Below are 16,193 nucleotides of genomic sequence, written 5' to 3'. Positions count from 1 at the left end.
ATGTGTTTTGCATGCCCACTACTTGCACATTTAGAGTCATCCAGAAGGGATGAAGATATGGGGCTTTTTTGACAAAGTAGTATCTACTTAGTTTTAAGTTTCAAAGGTTATCCTCAAAAGATTGAGGAAAAGAAACTTGGAATGATTGTTTCATTTGCTTCATTCAAACCTTAGGTGTTGGTACATTACCTTTTTGCCCACGATTACCAAATACACCAGGAACTTGTACTTTGACTGGTGTTGCTGAACTCTGGATCGTCAGAACACTTGAAGCAGCAGTGCTTGAATTGGCCTTTGGTCTTTGTCGTGGTGCAATTGAGGTTTCTGTTGGTCCAGTAGGATCTGTTATTCTGAAACAGTATTCCCATAGATGAGACTTCATTAAAAGCAACTGCTGTGTATTCAAATTTTCATCTCTTTGCAGCTCATTTGCATTTCAAACATACGCTGTTTACTTCTGAGCTCAATTTAAATACCTCAAGATTTGTTTCCCACAATACTTCCCACCACAGTCCTAAGAGATACGACTGCTGCAGACGATTTTCATAAGGCCATGCAACAGCCTTATTCTCTATGAGAATAAAGCACTAGATTAAATTTCTGTGCAAGCTTTCCTTAGTTCACAGTAGTGAATAAAAATTACCTGGAAAACTCAAGGCAGCAATCTTGCAACTAAAGATATAATTACTTCTCATGCATGCACAGAGTAAGATTTTTCTTGATCTTATCTGTTAATTCATTTCTGGTTTCATAAGAGATTTAACATCTAGCAGTTCTATCACTCATAAACCTCCCTAAATATTTGTGTCTTTCTGTAGTACATCAGCACTGTATCATGTTCAAAAATGGACTTTGGAGCTTTAATCCCACTGTGTCCAGTCACAGTACTGGCATCTTTAAAAATCATCTAACTGCTTAAAAACACAAATTCACCAGCTAAGCTCCAGCACTTAACACTTCATACTAGTTCTTAGCAAGTTATATTTAAATATGTTTTCTGCCTTAACCTCTGTATCTTACGTAGTCAGAAAAACTTCAGTAGGAAAACTCATGGTTCTTTCCTAGTAGTGCCTAGCAGGTGGAGTTGAAAACCTTATTCCATTAATACTCTATGCCCTCCCTCAATTGTACGTCACTAACTGACAGCAGAGCCAACAAGAACAATCACTACCTTAAAACAGCATAGATACATCTATGCAGCTCAAACATGGCTTAGATGAGCCCAGATGTTTGCTTCTCATTTGCAATAGGCTAATAAAGTTGCAGCTGAGCTGATGGTCACAGCTAAAAATTTTAGTAATTAGGCCACATATTGGTAGATTCAGAACCATAATGATTTTCAGTATCAAGGAATATAAGGATCTCAGTTTTTCCTCAGTGTAATCTCAAAACAATTGAAAAAAAAAATTGAACAGAGAGACTTGAAGCACTTAGAAGTGTAGTTTATCTATTCTAATGAACTATTTGGGTAATTTTTTTAATGAAAAACGTCTCAGACAAATGTGCAGTTTAATAATACTAAATAAAAATGAAGCCACATCATCTACTCACCTTGCTTTTATTTGGCTTTTTCTAGCAGCTGCCTCACTGGCTGTCATAGGCTCAGGAAGAGTTGAAGGGACAGGAGAATTCTTGGGAAAAATAAACGTGAAGAAATTAAAAGCACGAACTCCTGAAAAAATCATTACAAATCAAAAAGAAATAATTGAGTTCAAATCCTTCACACTGCAAGACTTCACGCAGAACCCAGTCATGTGGCTGTAGGTTGAAAGTGCTTTTACTGAACACTATTTCTATTTTCTGTTACTTATCACTGAAGTACAAATGAAAACACTGCTGGCCTGATTCACTACTATGTCAGCTACTTCAGTTCATTCATGCAGTACCAACAAGGTAACACACTTTATTCATATGCTTTCTGTTAACAGTAGAGAATAAAGATTCATTTTTAAATTTGAGTTTAAAGAATTAAAGCTAAAAACCAGAATGAAATACAAGTAGTTTTTAGTCAATTCAGCTCTTCCAATCCAATGCAAAATCCACAACACAACGCAGCATCTAAGTTTTTATGCTGCTATAACTAATCTCTTACTACAAATCACAACCTCATCATGTATGTATTTACTGTCATAAATGCACACTCTTCTTATACTGGCCCTTATTTCTCTGGCTAGAGACACGTCACTAGAAGCCATTAGAAGCCAGTTTGCCTCTCTCAGCTCTCACACTGTGTTTGAATTACACTGAAAGTTATCCACCCACAACACTAACTGGAAACATAACCCCACCTCAGCGACAATAAGCATGCACTAAGATTCAGGGCTCAACAACAACAGTAAGCTTGTCTTTAATGTTCTACCTTCTCCCCCAGCTCTTCAACATGAGCAAGGTCAAGTTTTCCTCTTTCACTCTCAGCGCTCAATGAAAATACTGGCATGTAAAGCATTCAGAAGCCCCTTCCTTGCTTGCACCAGCTGTCATCATTGTACTACAAGGCTTCAAGTTTTCATCCATTCATTTCTTGTAAAGCCAAACCTTATCCTGATCTACTGGCAGCACCGAGCAGAGGAAAAGGTCAGACTATTCCCTTTTACAAAACCTTCATGATCAGCAATCGGTGCACCTCTCTAAGCATTAGGTTTTGAACACAGCAAACAATTAAATATCAATTAGATATGGAGAGTATCACCTTCCTCCTAGTTCCAAATTAATTGCTAACACTAATCCTAGCCTCAGCAAGTCTCAAATACTTTCATTTTCTAAATTCACATAATCAGCATGTTCTCTGTTAGCTTACCAAGCACCAGTAGTTCCATTGGCTAAAGGGACGAAATAGATGTGATCAGGCTCTGCTTTCCTCAGAACAGTCACTCCCTAATTCATGCTGTATCTGAGCCAATTTCAACACACCTCCTGCCCTTTACAGAAGTAACTACTTCTCTTCAGATTATCTTTCTGCAGTTCTTATCTGCCACTTCAAAGCTTAAAAGAACCTCTCAATTTAATTTCTAAATTAATTGCTTTTCACCTAAGCTGCATTTAATCAAGGAAAACAGCAATTATGGGGGAGGGAGAGAGGGAAAAAAATGATCTCATGTAAGAATAATCTTAACACACTAATCTTAACACACTAAAAAAAGCAAATCTAATCCTGGTCACAAACATTTATAACCTAAGGTTAACAATTTTTTCTTCCTTTTTCCTTAGGAAAAGGAATCCAATAAGCAGATATAGCCAAGTCACTTGAACAAGTTGATAGTACTCTTTCAGCCTGCAACCTAGGAAATTCTCAGTGGTATGTCAAGATACTTATCTTGTACATATTTCAGTATAAAAGAGAGAAATTATAACTATTGCACCACCTAACCACACTCTGAAATAGCAAGAATACAAAACCCTTCAAAACTCTTGAAATTTAGCCTTTGCCTACAAAAAGAAAGGCCTCCAGTTTTTTCTTCTTTTCCTTAATATGCTTAGCATGCTAACCTATGCCAAGTTTCCCAAAAATAACATTCACTCTTTAATGAGCACCTTCTTCTATGGGACCAAAGATCAACAGTAATACATTCCAAAGGGATCTCGGTAAATTCGCTCATCTACCTCTGAAAGCACAGTTTACTTTAAATGACATTTGTTTCAAAATTAATTTTGCCATTGACTTTTCCTAATGCCTTAATGCCTATCGTGGGAATCCCTCTGTAACACTGAACATTATTGATGTGTCCTGGAATTCTTTGACATAGCAGTTTGGTCAATGAATTAGGTCATCTTTGAGGGAAGGTTCAGAACTTCAAGGAGTTCAGCCTCTCATGTAAAGCAAAAGCACAGAAGTCAGCTAACTCACTCACTATTTCAATTCACTTTCAGTTCATTGCAGTCCTTTCCAGCATATTGCTATAATTGACAAAGATGATTAAAAAGAAAAAAAGGGTTTATCTAGAAAACACTCTTGACACTTCATACTATTAAGATGTTTTCTGCTGTCAACACGTTATGTTCTACAGCATACTTGGTATTAATTGTATTAGATGTAAGAGACGTGTATGGATTAGAAGCACAAGTCAGGTATTGACTGACATCACATAAATGCAGTTTATGAAGCTATGCCCTCAAAATGAAAGTGTTTCATTTAGACAGCAAACAGTATCAACAGGAAATGTATTTTGCTCCACATCCTAAATTTGGGAACAAGGCTTAAGAAATAAGAAATTGAAAACTTCTTCCTCAACTGATTTGATTGACTTATCTCAGTGCTATCTATGAAAACCCCTGAATGCACAGGAAAAAAATGAAAGACTACTTACATTAATATTGGACACCGGACAATCCTTTTTGGCAAGTTTAAAGGCAAAGTAAGATACCTGAAAAATATCAGGTCTCTGTTCTTGATCTGGTTCAAGCATATATCCTGCAAAAATTGGTAAGATCAAATTGTCATTGTTTGACAGCAGAAAGCCTACTGATGCACTGTGCTAGCAACAAGAACAAATTCATTCAACTAATTTTACCAACCAAGCTTACTCCAAAAAGAATGATTATGTTCTTTTTTTAATGCTTTTTGTCAAATTAAATAGTTTTCAGGGTCAAATATGATTGACAAGGATGCATGCTGTTTGATATTTTGAATATCAGCTGCAGAAAGGATAACAGAGTACTAACTTCAAATAAACAACAAAAAACATGAACAGTATTAGAATTTTCTAGGGTTGTGCAAGATTCTGTGCAGATAACAGGAGATTCACAGATAACTATCAACATCAGGCTAAGTTCCTATACCATCTTTTGTCTGGTAGGTTCTGTAGGTTATGTACAATTAAATGTTAAAAATCATCTAGTTGTATAGATAGCAAGCATTTTCTGACAAAACAATTTCTGATGTAACCATTAAATATGATTTTCCCCAGACATAACATTTGACATCAAGCAAATAAATTAGCTTATTTTGTTTACAACATGCTACTGAGTACATCATCGAGAACTCTTTTTTAGATGATGAAATATTTTTTCTAAGCAAGCAAAGCCTCTGAAAGATACTCAGCTACAAAGAAAATGAATTATCTATGGAATTTTAAGTCAATTTTTTTATGAGAAAACACAAGCTGCATTTCTGAAACCATTCAGCAGTGCAGCCAACCTTAAATAAGGTTTTGGGTAAAATTATGTAACCGCTTTCTGTATTTCTATCATTTTAGGCAGATCATACGATTCTACTCGAAGCCATTATTTGACGGCCAACATGGTTTACAACAAATCCCATTTTTAATGGATTTTTACAAAATAAAGCTGATTTGAATTAACGACAGCATCATTATGTGGAAACAGAACATCTGTTGTAAGGTAACTCCTGCCACTTGATACTAAAATATCAGGCTTACAAGGCAGACACTGCTCAGCTTGCCAGTTTTTTTTCCCTCCTGCAAAAGAAATGAAGCCACAAGTCCCTTAAATACCTTTTATGATAAGCTTCAACTTTGTGGCTTCCCTTCCAGAAAGGAATAAGTTGAGCTTATGAGATTCTTCCCCACCCACACATATTTCATGCCATAACGTGATGCTTAATGTTGCACAGCAGTTCACAGAAACTTAATAAATCAGAGTTGACGCTTACAAAGAGAGAATCAGAGCCTGTACTCTTCTCAAAGTAACACTGTCTGGCAGTCTAGCACAAAGAAAATTAATTATTTGAAAGATCTCATTTTGCAAGCATTTCCAGTAGGCTTGGTAACTGCTAATTCTCCATAATGAATGTGTGCTCAAAAGCATGCTTTGGATTTGGTATTTCCTACAATATATAAACAAACTGTGTGCTATACATGTTGAAGACTGAGGAACAGTTTAAGAGCCCCTGCTCCCATTCTCTCTATTTTTCACGTTGTGCCAATCACATTCTTTCAGGTTAACTTGCTCAAAGTTGAAAGAGACAACTAGAAATATTCATTATCAGTGTATGTTAGATTCAGTATCTCCATATTCAGACAACAGACAAACAACCAGCCTCAGAACTTAGTGTTCCTAAAATTCTCCTTCATACTGTCCTCGCTGTCCAACCTTTGCCAAAGTTTTATCTGGTCCTTCGGGTTGCACTTAAACCTTATCAGATTTGTTTTGTGTTATGAGACATGAAACCACTACAAACATCTCCATGGAATTCATCTCTGTGCATCTTAGGGAGTCGGCAGAAGTGACTGCCAAACCTCTGAAAGGTCTTGGAGAACAGGAGAGGTGTCTGAAGACTGGAGGATAGCCAAAGTCACTCCAGTCTTCAAAACTGGTAAGGACAATCCAGTAAACTGCAGGCCAGTCAGCCTCACCTCTGTCCCTGGAAAGGTGATCTAACAACTTGCACCGGATGCCATCTCCAAGCAATTGGAAGAAGATTATCAGGAGTAGCCAGCCCGAATTCACCAAGAGGAAATCATGCTTGACCAACCTGGAGGTGTTCTATGATGTTATCACCGGTTGGGTAGATGAGGAGAAAGCAGCATTGTGTACCTTGACTTAAGCAAAGTTTTTAACACTGTCTCCCACAACATTCTTCTAATGAAGCTTAGAAAGTGCAGGATAGATGAATGAACAGTGAGGTGGATTAAGTAGCTGCTGACTGGCAGAGCTCAGAGGGTTGTGATCACCAGCACAGTCTAGTTGAAAGCCTGTAACTAGAGGTGTTCCCCAGGGGTCAGTACTGGGTCTGATCTTGTTCAACATCTTCATCAGTGACTTGGACAAAGGGCTAGACAGCACTCTCAGCAAGTTCACTGATGATACAAAGCTGTGAGGATTGGTTGACACACCAGAAGGCTGTGATGCCATTTATCAAGACCTGGACAGACTGGAAAGTTGGACAGAGAGTAATCCTATGAAGCTCAACAAGAGCAAGTGTAGAGTCTTGCACCTGGGGAGGAATAACTGCACGCATCAGTACAGGTTAAGGGATGATCTGCTGGAGACAAACTCTGCAAAGAAGGACCTGAGTGTTTAGGTGGACAACAGGTTGGCCGTGAGCCAGCAGTGCACACTCATGGCTAAGAAGACCATAATGGTATCCTGGTGTGCATTAAAAAGAGCACTGTCAGAACAGCAAGGGAGGTGATTCTTCCCCTCTAGTCTGTACTGGTGAGGCCATATCTGGAACACTGTGCCCAGTTCTGGGATACCCACTTCAAAAATGACAGGATATTCTAGAGAGTGTCTAGCAGAGGGCCATGAAAATTATTTGGGGCCTGGAACATCCCCCTTTATTAGGAAAGGTTGAGAGACTTGGGTCTGTTCAGCCTGGAGAAGAGAATACTGAGAGGGGATCTCATCAATGTTTATAAATATCTAGAATGCTGGAGTCAATTGGATGGGACTCTTTTTAGTGGTGTGAAGTAACAGAACAAGAGACAACAGGCAAAAACTGGAACACAGGAAGTTTCACAAAAACATGCAAAAGAACTTCTTTCCTGTGAGGGTACAGAGCACTAAAATAAGCTGCCCAGAGGAGCTGTGGAGTCTCCTTTTCTAGAGACACTGAAGACCCGCTTGGATACTTTCCTGCTCAACCTACTGTAAGGAACCTGATTTTAGCAGGGGGGTTGGACTCGATGATCTCCAGAGGTCCTTTCCAACCCCTATGATTCTATGATCTCTGTATCTACAAGAAATTTGAACTACACATTCACCTAATTAACATAATTGTCTAACCTGGATAGAGAATACTATTAATCTGACATTCTGTAGAGGAAAAAGAGATGTACATAAGATCAAAAAGAAGTCATGAACAAATTAAGAGCTACAAATTTAATTCTCCCTCTGCATTTGATTTACAGCCACCCATGACAAACAGAAAACCCATATCTCCCAAAGAAACCAAAAAGCTCTTCTGAGCTGAGATGTATAATTCATTTTGCCGATCTCATAAGTGTTTTCTTTGATATTTCAATTCTTAAGTTATCAACTCCTCCCTTACATGCCTAGAAAACCGTAACTGATAGGAGAAACTGATTTGTATCTGCTTTACCAGTTTCACTTTTGGGGCAGTTTCTAACAAATTTGCTGCAGGTTTCTTCACCTTCCTCCAGGCCAGCTTCTCAGTTCTGTACCTGGTGGTAGAGCCTCCTGTTTTGTAAACAGCTGGACCAGATGATCTTAGGATCTTTTCAAACCTTAATGACTGAATGACCCTAGGGAGTAAGCAAGCTTCCTTTCAAGGGAAAGTACAAGAGCTGAAAGGCAGATGGTAGCCATGAGCAACTCCTACTGCTAACTCAAGATCCAAGCCAGTACGCACCATCTATCCAAGCCACTCATCTACATCAATAGTACCGTTTGTGTTTCATTTTATTTACAACACCAAAGAATTGCTGTGCTGCCCAAATACTTACTTATCAAACAGTGTATACTTTGAGTGTATCGGGAATTGTCTGGAATAGTAAAACTTCCATCACAAATAGCAACTTGACTTTCTCCAAAGGGAAGTGAAAAGAAACAAAGCTTATACAGCAAGCAGCCAAGTGCCTGTAAAAACAAATATAGGCCCCATAAAAGGATGAGAGCAAGCCATTTACACAATAAAGAAGCACCAACAAGAAACTAATTGCATCCTAGCTACAGCTGATGCTTACAGTGTTATGTAGCAGCTGCATTATGAACCAGGGTTGATGTGACAAGCTGATATACAATGCAGCTCTAGAAGAGCCTTCTTTCCCACTGACTCGTGGGTTAGACAACAAGCTACCAGAACTAGAGCCTAACCCAAGGGCTACATTCACATTCTGGCATCACTCAGGGATACCACTAGTGTTTTTGCTGAATTTAGTCTTTATTTACTTCACTACAGTGGCTCTTAAGCACCCTGTCTAACAAAAACACATTTCCTTGTTGTGCTGTGAGCAAATTTCTATGAGAAATCATTGGCGACATTCAGGCAGCAATCTGAGCCAACAAAATGGAAAGAGTCTACTTTATCTCTCCCTTAACAGGCTCATCACATTGTACTCAATTTACTTACACAAGACTTAACTACCACAGATACCATTACTATACTCCACATTATATACTTGCATTGTATATTTCCACTTTAAATAATTAGCTTTCCAGTTTGTCTACAGCACTTCTAGCTAGTTTCTCCCCCTCTTAATTAGTTGTGTTTCACAGTACCTGATTTTTTGCTTACCCAGATATCTGCCTTGGTAGTAATTGATTTCCCTCCATAAAGATTGATCATTTCAGGAGCTCTGTACGATAGTGTTGTATACCTAAATGCACATAATTGCAAGAGAACAGATGAGAAGCATGCCTCAGAATCAAAAGGGCCTTTTCTTGCATCTGCCACGCACACACACCATTCACAGACACAGGTGTCTAATACACACCAGAAATTGTCTTATGCAAGTAATTTACTGTGTTTACAAGTAACACAGTAGGTTTGGAATAATAACGTTTACTGTTATGGATGACAATTTAAAGTCAGATAAAATGTACTCTTCACATTAGCTTCCCTGTACACGTGCTTCAGTAATGAAGTATTGCTCTGCTGCAATACTGCAGTAAGCAGTCATTGCAAAGATTCTGAGCCCTAAACGAGTCGTCTTCATCTTATATTAAAACATGTGGTATGGAGCATCATCATCACAGGTATCTTCCAACTTAGGATATTATTTGATTCAATGCTTTAAAAAAAAATCTAGCTTGGCAAAATCACTACAAAACCAGCAAACTGTTCTGTAGAGGCAAAAAACACACATGTATCACTTGATCACTTGAGAACAAGTAATCTGTGTTTATCTCTCTGCAACAGATGGCCTGCAGGGACCAAACTAAACTAATACATATTCTCAGGAGTGTGCTTGAAATAAAGTTAAAACAATTTTCTGACCAGTCTTAGGAGGAAGGACACAGCATTCCATAACTAAGACTGTATGTAAGTTCATTTGAATGCTGATTTATAGCACTTTTCTCCCTCAGACCTTTACAGTTAGCCATATTAAGAAGTTAAAATTTTAACTCCTAAAATGGCCAGCAGCCAGGCATACATTTATCACCCATTCCATTTCAAAGTCACATGCCCTTTTCAAGTTTTATTCTATGTGAGCCTGTTTTGCAAAAATAGCATATAAATAAATAGAAAAAGCAACATTAGTAGACAGTAAAACAATGGAACTATATTCACATCAACTTGAATTTCTTCATCTTGAACAGTTACATTAAAATCCTTATCAGTAAGGTAAACATACGCTACTCAAAGGTCTTCATCTAATACATCATCACACTCAGCTGTCTCACAGCACAATCACTGCTTATTAAGGCCACTTAAATGTGAACTTACTTCTTAATTTCTTCTTCGACCACATTAACACCATCTTTTTGAGGATTAAGGAACTTGTTTGTAGCACTGCCAAAATCACAGAGAACATAATTTCCACTGTCATTTAGCAATATATTCTCCACCTTGAAAGGAAGTTAACACAAACAGCAACGTTAGATTAAAATAATGGCACTGATTTCCAATATAACTGTTACTACTCATTCTTGCCCTCGCATACAAACAAGGAAGTTACCAGAAAAATCAGTCAATAAACACAGCATTAGCAGTAAGTGATCCTGTCTTTCAGTTTCACTGTTTACAGGTGCTTCTCTAACTACAAGTCAGCCTTAGTGAAATAATTCCTGCACTTCCAATCATACTTGAGTGCACCATCAACTTTTACCCAGGTGTTTCTAAGTATCAGGTTCGTACCTTCAAATCCCGGTGAACTATAGGAGTTTTGCACTGATGCAGCCGAGCAACAGCTTCACAGGTATCACAAAATATTCTCATTACTTCTGACTCTGTAAAGCCCGTCTGCAGGCGCTGATTCATCTGATTCACAACTTGCCCAGCTGAAGAAGCAGCAAAGAACTTTATTTTACCTTTTCATAATTTCCATCATGTATAGAAGTATAATTTTCTCTCACGCACAAATAGCCCACAACATGCAATTCAGCTTTCTCATGTCACCAATTTAAAAAAAAAAAAAAACAAAAAACAACCCAACCAAGCTATTTCCAAACTTTCACTGGTATGATCCTAGGCAGAAAGGTTACTGTCTCAAACAAAAACATCGCCAACTGAAGCTCTTCTATCAAATTGCTGCAGACGGAAACAATCATCTATCACACAAAGATGCTCCCCCAGAAGTGCCTCTTGCATTTAGATCCACAGCCAAAATGCTGTCAGCCAACGGAGTTCAAAGTAACTCATTATCTAGACAGCCTTTCTTTGTCTTTCTGAGACACTAAGAAAAAAAAAAGGACATAATCCACTCCTAAAAACTCTACATAACCCTCTCACAGTTTCCTTTTTAAGATCAGGAAACATTGTTTCCCTATTTCTTGAGGTAATTTCACAAGGTCATACTTGTATCTTCCTATCATAATGCTCATTTAACACTAACAGATCTATGGGGTCTTGGAGAGTGCTCTTCCTAAATATGGAAGCTTTCAACAGGAAAACACCATCCAGTCATCTGATGGTTTACACTTTTGTGGCTTCAAAATAACACTGGCAGAACTCAAATCTAGAAGCAAAGTGTAGAAGTGAGTTTCAACAAAAGCTCCACATGCCAATAAGCTATCCATAACAGCAAGTTCAGAAAAATCCAACCCAGTTAGTTGCGTAAGCTGAACACTGAGGAACCAGCTCCCATGAACTAAAGCAGTAGAGGAATTCTCCAATATTTACTACTGTAAGTAAGAAAAGAGTACTGCTGATACAGTCTCAAGAGCTCCCAACAGGGCAGAAACATTCACTCTGACAACTCACAGACAAGTTTATTCTAGTAAGTACGTGTGGTGGGGAGCGAGGGAAGTCGATTACAATATGGTTTCACAAATTGTTTGAAGCAGCTACATTATGAAACAGAACACATGACTATTATTTGCATGCCCAGAATCATCAATACTAACTATATTATGTTCACTTAAAGCAAGTCACCCGTCAGGTTAAGATTAAAGAATCTTTGCTATAATGATCTAAAACAAAAAATAGGAGAGGCAGAACAGTTGCCAGAAGTTGCTTATTAGTTACATGTTTAATCAAACAGAAGAGCAGAACTATATCAATGTCTGCTTGAAGTCATGTCCCTACTTCTAATTAAATAAGCTTAAATAACTTAAGCTTAAATAAATAACTTAAATAAGCTAAGTGAAATTGACTTTTGCATTTACTCAGGCTTCGGCAATTCAATGTCTAACTACCGACACAAGCTGAAACAAATGGATTCCAGCTTTGAGACACGCAAGCTATCTTTCTGAATTAAAGGGACACTATCAGGTAAAAAAATCCCAGGTGATCAAAATACACATTTCCTTTATATTTTCTCTGAAGCCAGAAGAGCCATCACTTACCTCGACAGTACTCCATGAGAATGAGGACCTCCCAGACGTTATCACTTATACAGTTAACAGCACAATCCAAATAGCTCACGATATTCTTGTGCCCAGATAATTCTTTCTGAAAAAGAAAATACACATTACGCTTTAGTATAGAAAGATTTTAACAAATAAATACAGGTGGTTTTCATTAGAACCACTTAGGACTTCAAAGCGAGCCCTGGTCCCATATGCACTAAACTTTACAAAATACTCAAAACTGCATCTACAACTCAGTCAAGAACATTTGTTTACGGTATTTGTTCAACAGTGCAAACATCCTCACTGCTGCATTCAGAAACATTATTATGTAGTAATAACTACAGTCTTATACATGGGGAAAGAGGAGGGGGGGGGGGGGGGAGAATCATGCTACTCACGTCCATTTTAATGGCAATCCCCAATCTCAATACTAAAGAAATACCTATACTGAAGAATACTGTCTCGTTAATAATAAAAAAACCCCACAACCATACACAGCTGGAAGCAAGTAGCATTTATAGCCTGAACTACTATCAAGTTAAAAACACAAAGGCAACCAAAGATGGCCCTGAGAAAAAAAGACGACAAAAACCACATCAATCTTTAAGAACCATTTCGCAAGTTGCAATTAAGCAAATTCATATTTCATGTCTGACAACACCAGTGCTGTTGTCTGCAGTACTGCTTCTGCTCATCTATGTTTAACATAAAAGAATGTCTTATGATGAGTAAACAGGTGCTTCTATGATTATAACATGTTTAAACTAGAAGCACATGGAAATGAAAATAAATTACCTTCACAGTATCTGCTAGAAGGCAATATAATTGATTTTCTCGTGCCCTGATACCATAAACCCAAGCACATCTGATAAAAAAAGCCTTCTGCTTTCTCAATTTTCTAGTCAGCAGCTCAGAAACAACAGAACCCGTGATTATATCATTGAGTTCAAAGTTTTGAACTACAGCCATATCTGTTACCTATGTACTGGATAGCAACTACAAGAACGTGCTTCTGTCCAGCGCAGGTAACACTGCTTGTATAAAAATAGGCAGTGTAATTCGGTTAGCAGAACTGTGGCCAGCAGAGGGCTCTAGAATTTGTTATTACTACAGAAATGGAAGAGACCACTTTTTTACTGGGAAGCAAAATTACTGATCAAATCATTGACTGCAAAATCAAATTTTCCTTATAATTGCTTTAGAAATTAATCACACTCTACCTCTATGCTCAGTATTATCTTATGTAAAGCACTACTGCACAAAAAAAAAGTGAAAAGATGGTCTAGAAGGGATTGCCATTAAAAGACAGTTGATTTATGTGCACTATAAACAAACACATTCTCTAGTTACAATTAATTCATTTCTTACCATAATAGTAATTTCTCTCTTGCACACGTTGAGATCTGAGACATTATTAACATACATTCGTTTGAGTGCACAACGTATCCCACCATGGGTACGTACCAGAAACACAGTTGAGAAACCACCTGGAAAAAAACAATAACAAGCCAATGAAGCTATCTGAGTTCTCTTTATTCTAAGACAGTGAAAAAGAAAGCGTGTGCCAGTCATGGAACAAGGAGTTAAACACTGATGACATTACTAAGATTTGACATCTGAGTCCATTTCTCCTATCTTGACAAAAGCATAAGGATCTTAGAATTATGCTACAGCATTAAATAAAACTATCTGAAAAGCACTTGCATATTCAACTAAATGTAAAAGCCTCGTATGAACTCTGTGTATTCACGTATCAAACCCACAATATTTTCAGTCACCCAAAAACCTGAATAAAACAAAGATATTCTCCCTATCTTCATGGTTTCTAAACCCTCCAGTACTTGAAGTTTAGTATTCATTCCTTATACCTACATTTTAAAGTATAAAGAATAAAATAGTAAAATGTAAAATAGGTAACTGAGTATCTTTCATGACTTTTAAGTCACACAACTTCTCAGTATAGACTGTGGATGAGAAGACTCACCCTTGAAATCACTTTGTTACAAGCAAAGTTGGGTTTTTTTCTTATTTATTTAAATACTTGTTAAATGTGCAGGTAAGAATTAGGTACGTTCCCCCAACCAGTACAATCAGGAGCCATCTTCTGAGTTCAACCATACGAACCACAAGGCATACACTTAAGCCCTCCTCCAAGCTTCTCGTTATCATTTTTCTTCTCCCTCTTTACCAGTAGAAGAAGAAATATGCGAACAGTAATTATTCACTGAAGCCAAACACTTCTAAACTTTCAGGCTGCAAGCCAAGGGGAAAAAGAATTAAAAAACCCCATACTCTCCTCTTTTGTCTGTTTTCAGTTCATCTGAACTACTGCTCAAGGCCTCCAGCAGACTGCTTTCACATCGCCCTGAGGCTCACAAACAGCTTTCCCACAGCTTAAAGAACTCTGCCCCACGGTAGCCCATGCCTTCCGTATTTGACTGCTGTCTGATGGTAAACCAACTACTGCCATAAGAACTTAACTCGTGCAAACACTAAGCTATACAATCAGGACAGAAATATGTGAAGAAAAGGGATTAACTACTCTGATAATCAGGTGGCCCACTGGAATGCATGAAGCACTTCAAGTTGCATGATATAATCTGTAACCAGCATTTATCAAGAATAACGTGCCTCCTCTGATACAGGTCTCATGCACTTGAACTGATGTGCACATTAGAATTTAGTTGAAGCAAGGAAGTTGTGTTAGGATGTTTTCTTAAGGAAAAAGCACTTTAAAATTAATTGCTCATTTAGCTAGCTGGGATATTATGCCATCAAAAGAGAGATGGTGCCAATTTCAACGTAGCAACCTAAATTTTACAGACTCACTACACTTCAGCTGCAGCTGATCTACACAGGTTACTCCCAGAACACTGACAGGTGCCCTTGAGTTACTCCAGTTCTAAGGCCAGATCCAGGTGGGGCTGAAGGAATCCCACAGGGAATGCCATCAGCTTTGAGGATTAAATAATGTGGTACGCATACGATGGGTATTGGAAGATTTTAGCAGCATCCTCTCAAAAAAGACTCCTATGCAAAGCACAAGTACTTGAGCAACAATATAAAAAATACCCCGGTAAAGCACAACATTCTAACTATTGGAAGACAATCACTTCTTGTCTCTTTAACCAGCTTTACAGCCTTTTAAAATCAGTTTTGTAGTCTTAATATTCTGTGTCTAGCTCAGGACAAGACCAAAATGCTGAATTTCAGTTCTTTGGCACCTGTTTTCAATGCAACCAGACCAGTCACAACTCGGTAAAATGAGTAGTGAAGAAGTCTCACACACGGGTTCTTCTTGCCATTAGGTGGCACTATTAACTAATACTTAAACTCTGAAACAGCCACGAAAGCAGAACTATTCCCCATTCTGCAAAGGAGTAATGTGTGACCTTGAAAGGTTTTCCATTAGTAAATGTTGTCTCCACTATAAAATGCCACTGGGCTCCTTGATAAACAGATCAACTCTGAACAAAACTTGAATAGGTCCATAAATATTTATAGGATATCTGTCATCAACATTCTAGCAGCCTTTACCAAGCACAACACCGAAGCATTAAGCTTTCAATCTTTCCAATAGCTTCTTGTTAAACTTGTCACTGAAAGCACCAAAACAAGCGAACGACAGTGCTATAAAATCCTCAAATAAACTCTCATTAAACTACACTATTTGGAGGGGAGAGGGGAAGCCAGACAGGCACCCTTGTCAAAAGTTGTATGGAAACAACCAGAAATGATGAGCAGTTGCTTTGCCCCAGGGCCCACAAATGGAGGCTGAGCAGAGCTACACTTTCACGTGTACGTCAGTACAGCAGCTGGCA

At 38.1% G+C, this 16,193-nt stretch overlaps 1 protein-coding gene across 3 annotated transcripts in view; it reads right to left on the bottom strand.

The window, feature by feature from the left end:
- Nucleotides 1–16,193, bottom strand: part of BMP2K (BMP2 inducible kinase) — a 61,030-nt gene that overhangs the window by 25,731 nt on the left and 19,106 nt on the right. For all 3 annotated transcript variants that reach the window (XM_004941088.5, XM_004941089.5, XM_046941294.1), the window contains exons 2-10: nucleotides 13,741–13,859; nucleotides 12,367–12,472; nucleotides 10,718–10,860; nucleotides 10,307–10,428; nucleotides 9,155–9,236; nucleotides 8,364–8,496; nucleotides 4,305–4,408; nucleotides 1,552–1,631; nucleotides 190–350 (exon numbers count right to left, since the gene is read on the bottom strand). In XM_004941088.5, the coding sequence (XP_004941145.1) occupies nucleotides 190–350; nucleotides 1,552–1,631; nucleotides 4,305–4,408; nucleotides 8,364–8,496; nucleotides 9,155–9,236; nucleotides 10,307–10,428; nucleotides 10,718–10,860; nucleotides 12,367–12,472; nucleotides 13,741–13,859 (1,050 nt within the window). The remainder of the gene's footprint in view (nucleotides 1–189; nucleotides 351–1,551; nucleotides 1,632–4,304; nucleotides 4,409–8,363; nucleotides 8,497–9,154; nucleotides 9,237–10,306; nucleotides 10,429–10,717; nucleotides 10,861–12,366; nucleotides 12,473–13,740; nucleotides 13,860–16,193) is intronic.

This window comes from Gallus gallus, chromosome 4, assembly GCF_016699485.2.
Source record: "Gallus gallus isolate bGalGal1 chromosome 4, bGalGal1.mat.broiler.GRCg7b, whole genome shotgun sequence".
Taxonomy (NCBI): Eukaryota; Metazoa; Chordata; class Aves; order Galliformes; family Phasianidae; genus Gallus; species Gallus gallus.
This window is presented reverse-complemented; position numbering and strand designations above follow the sequence as displayed.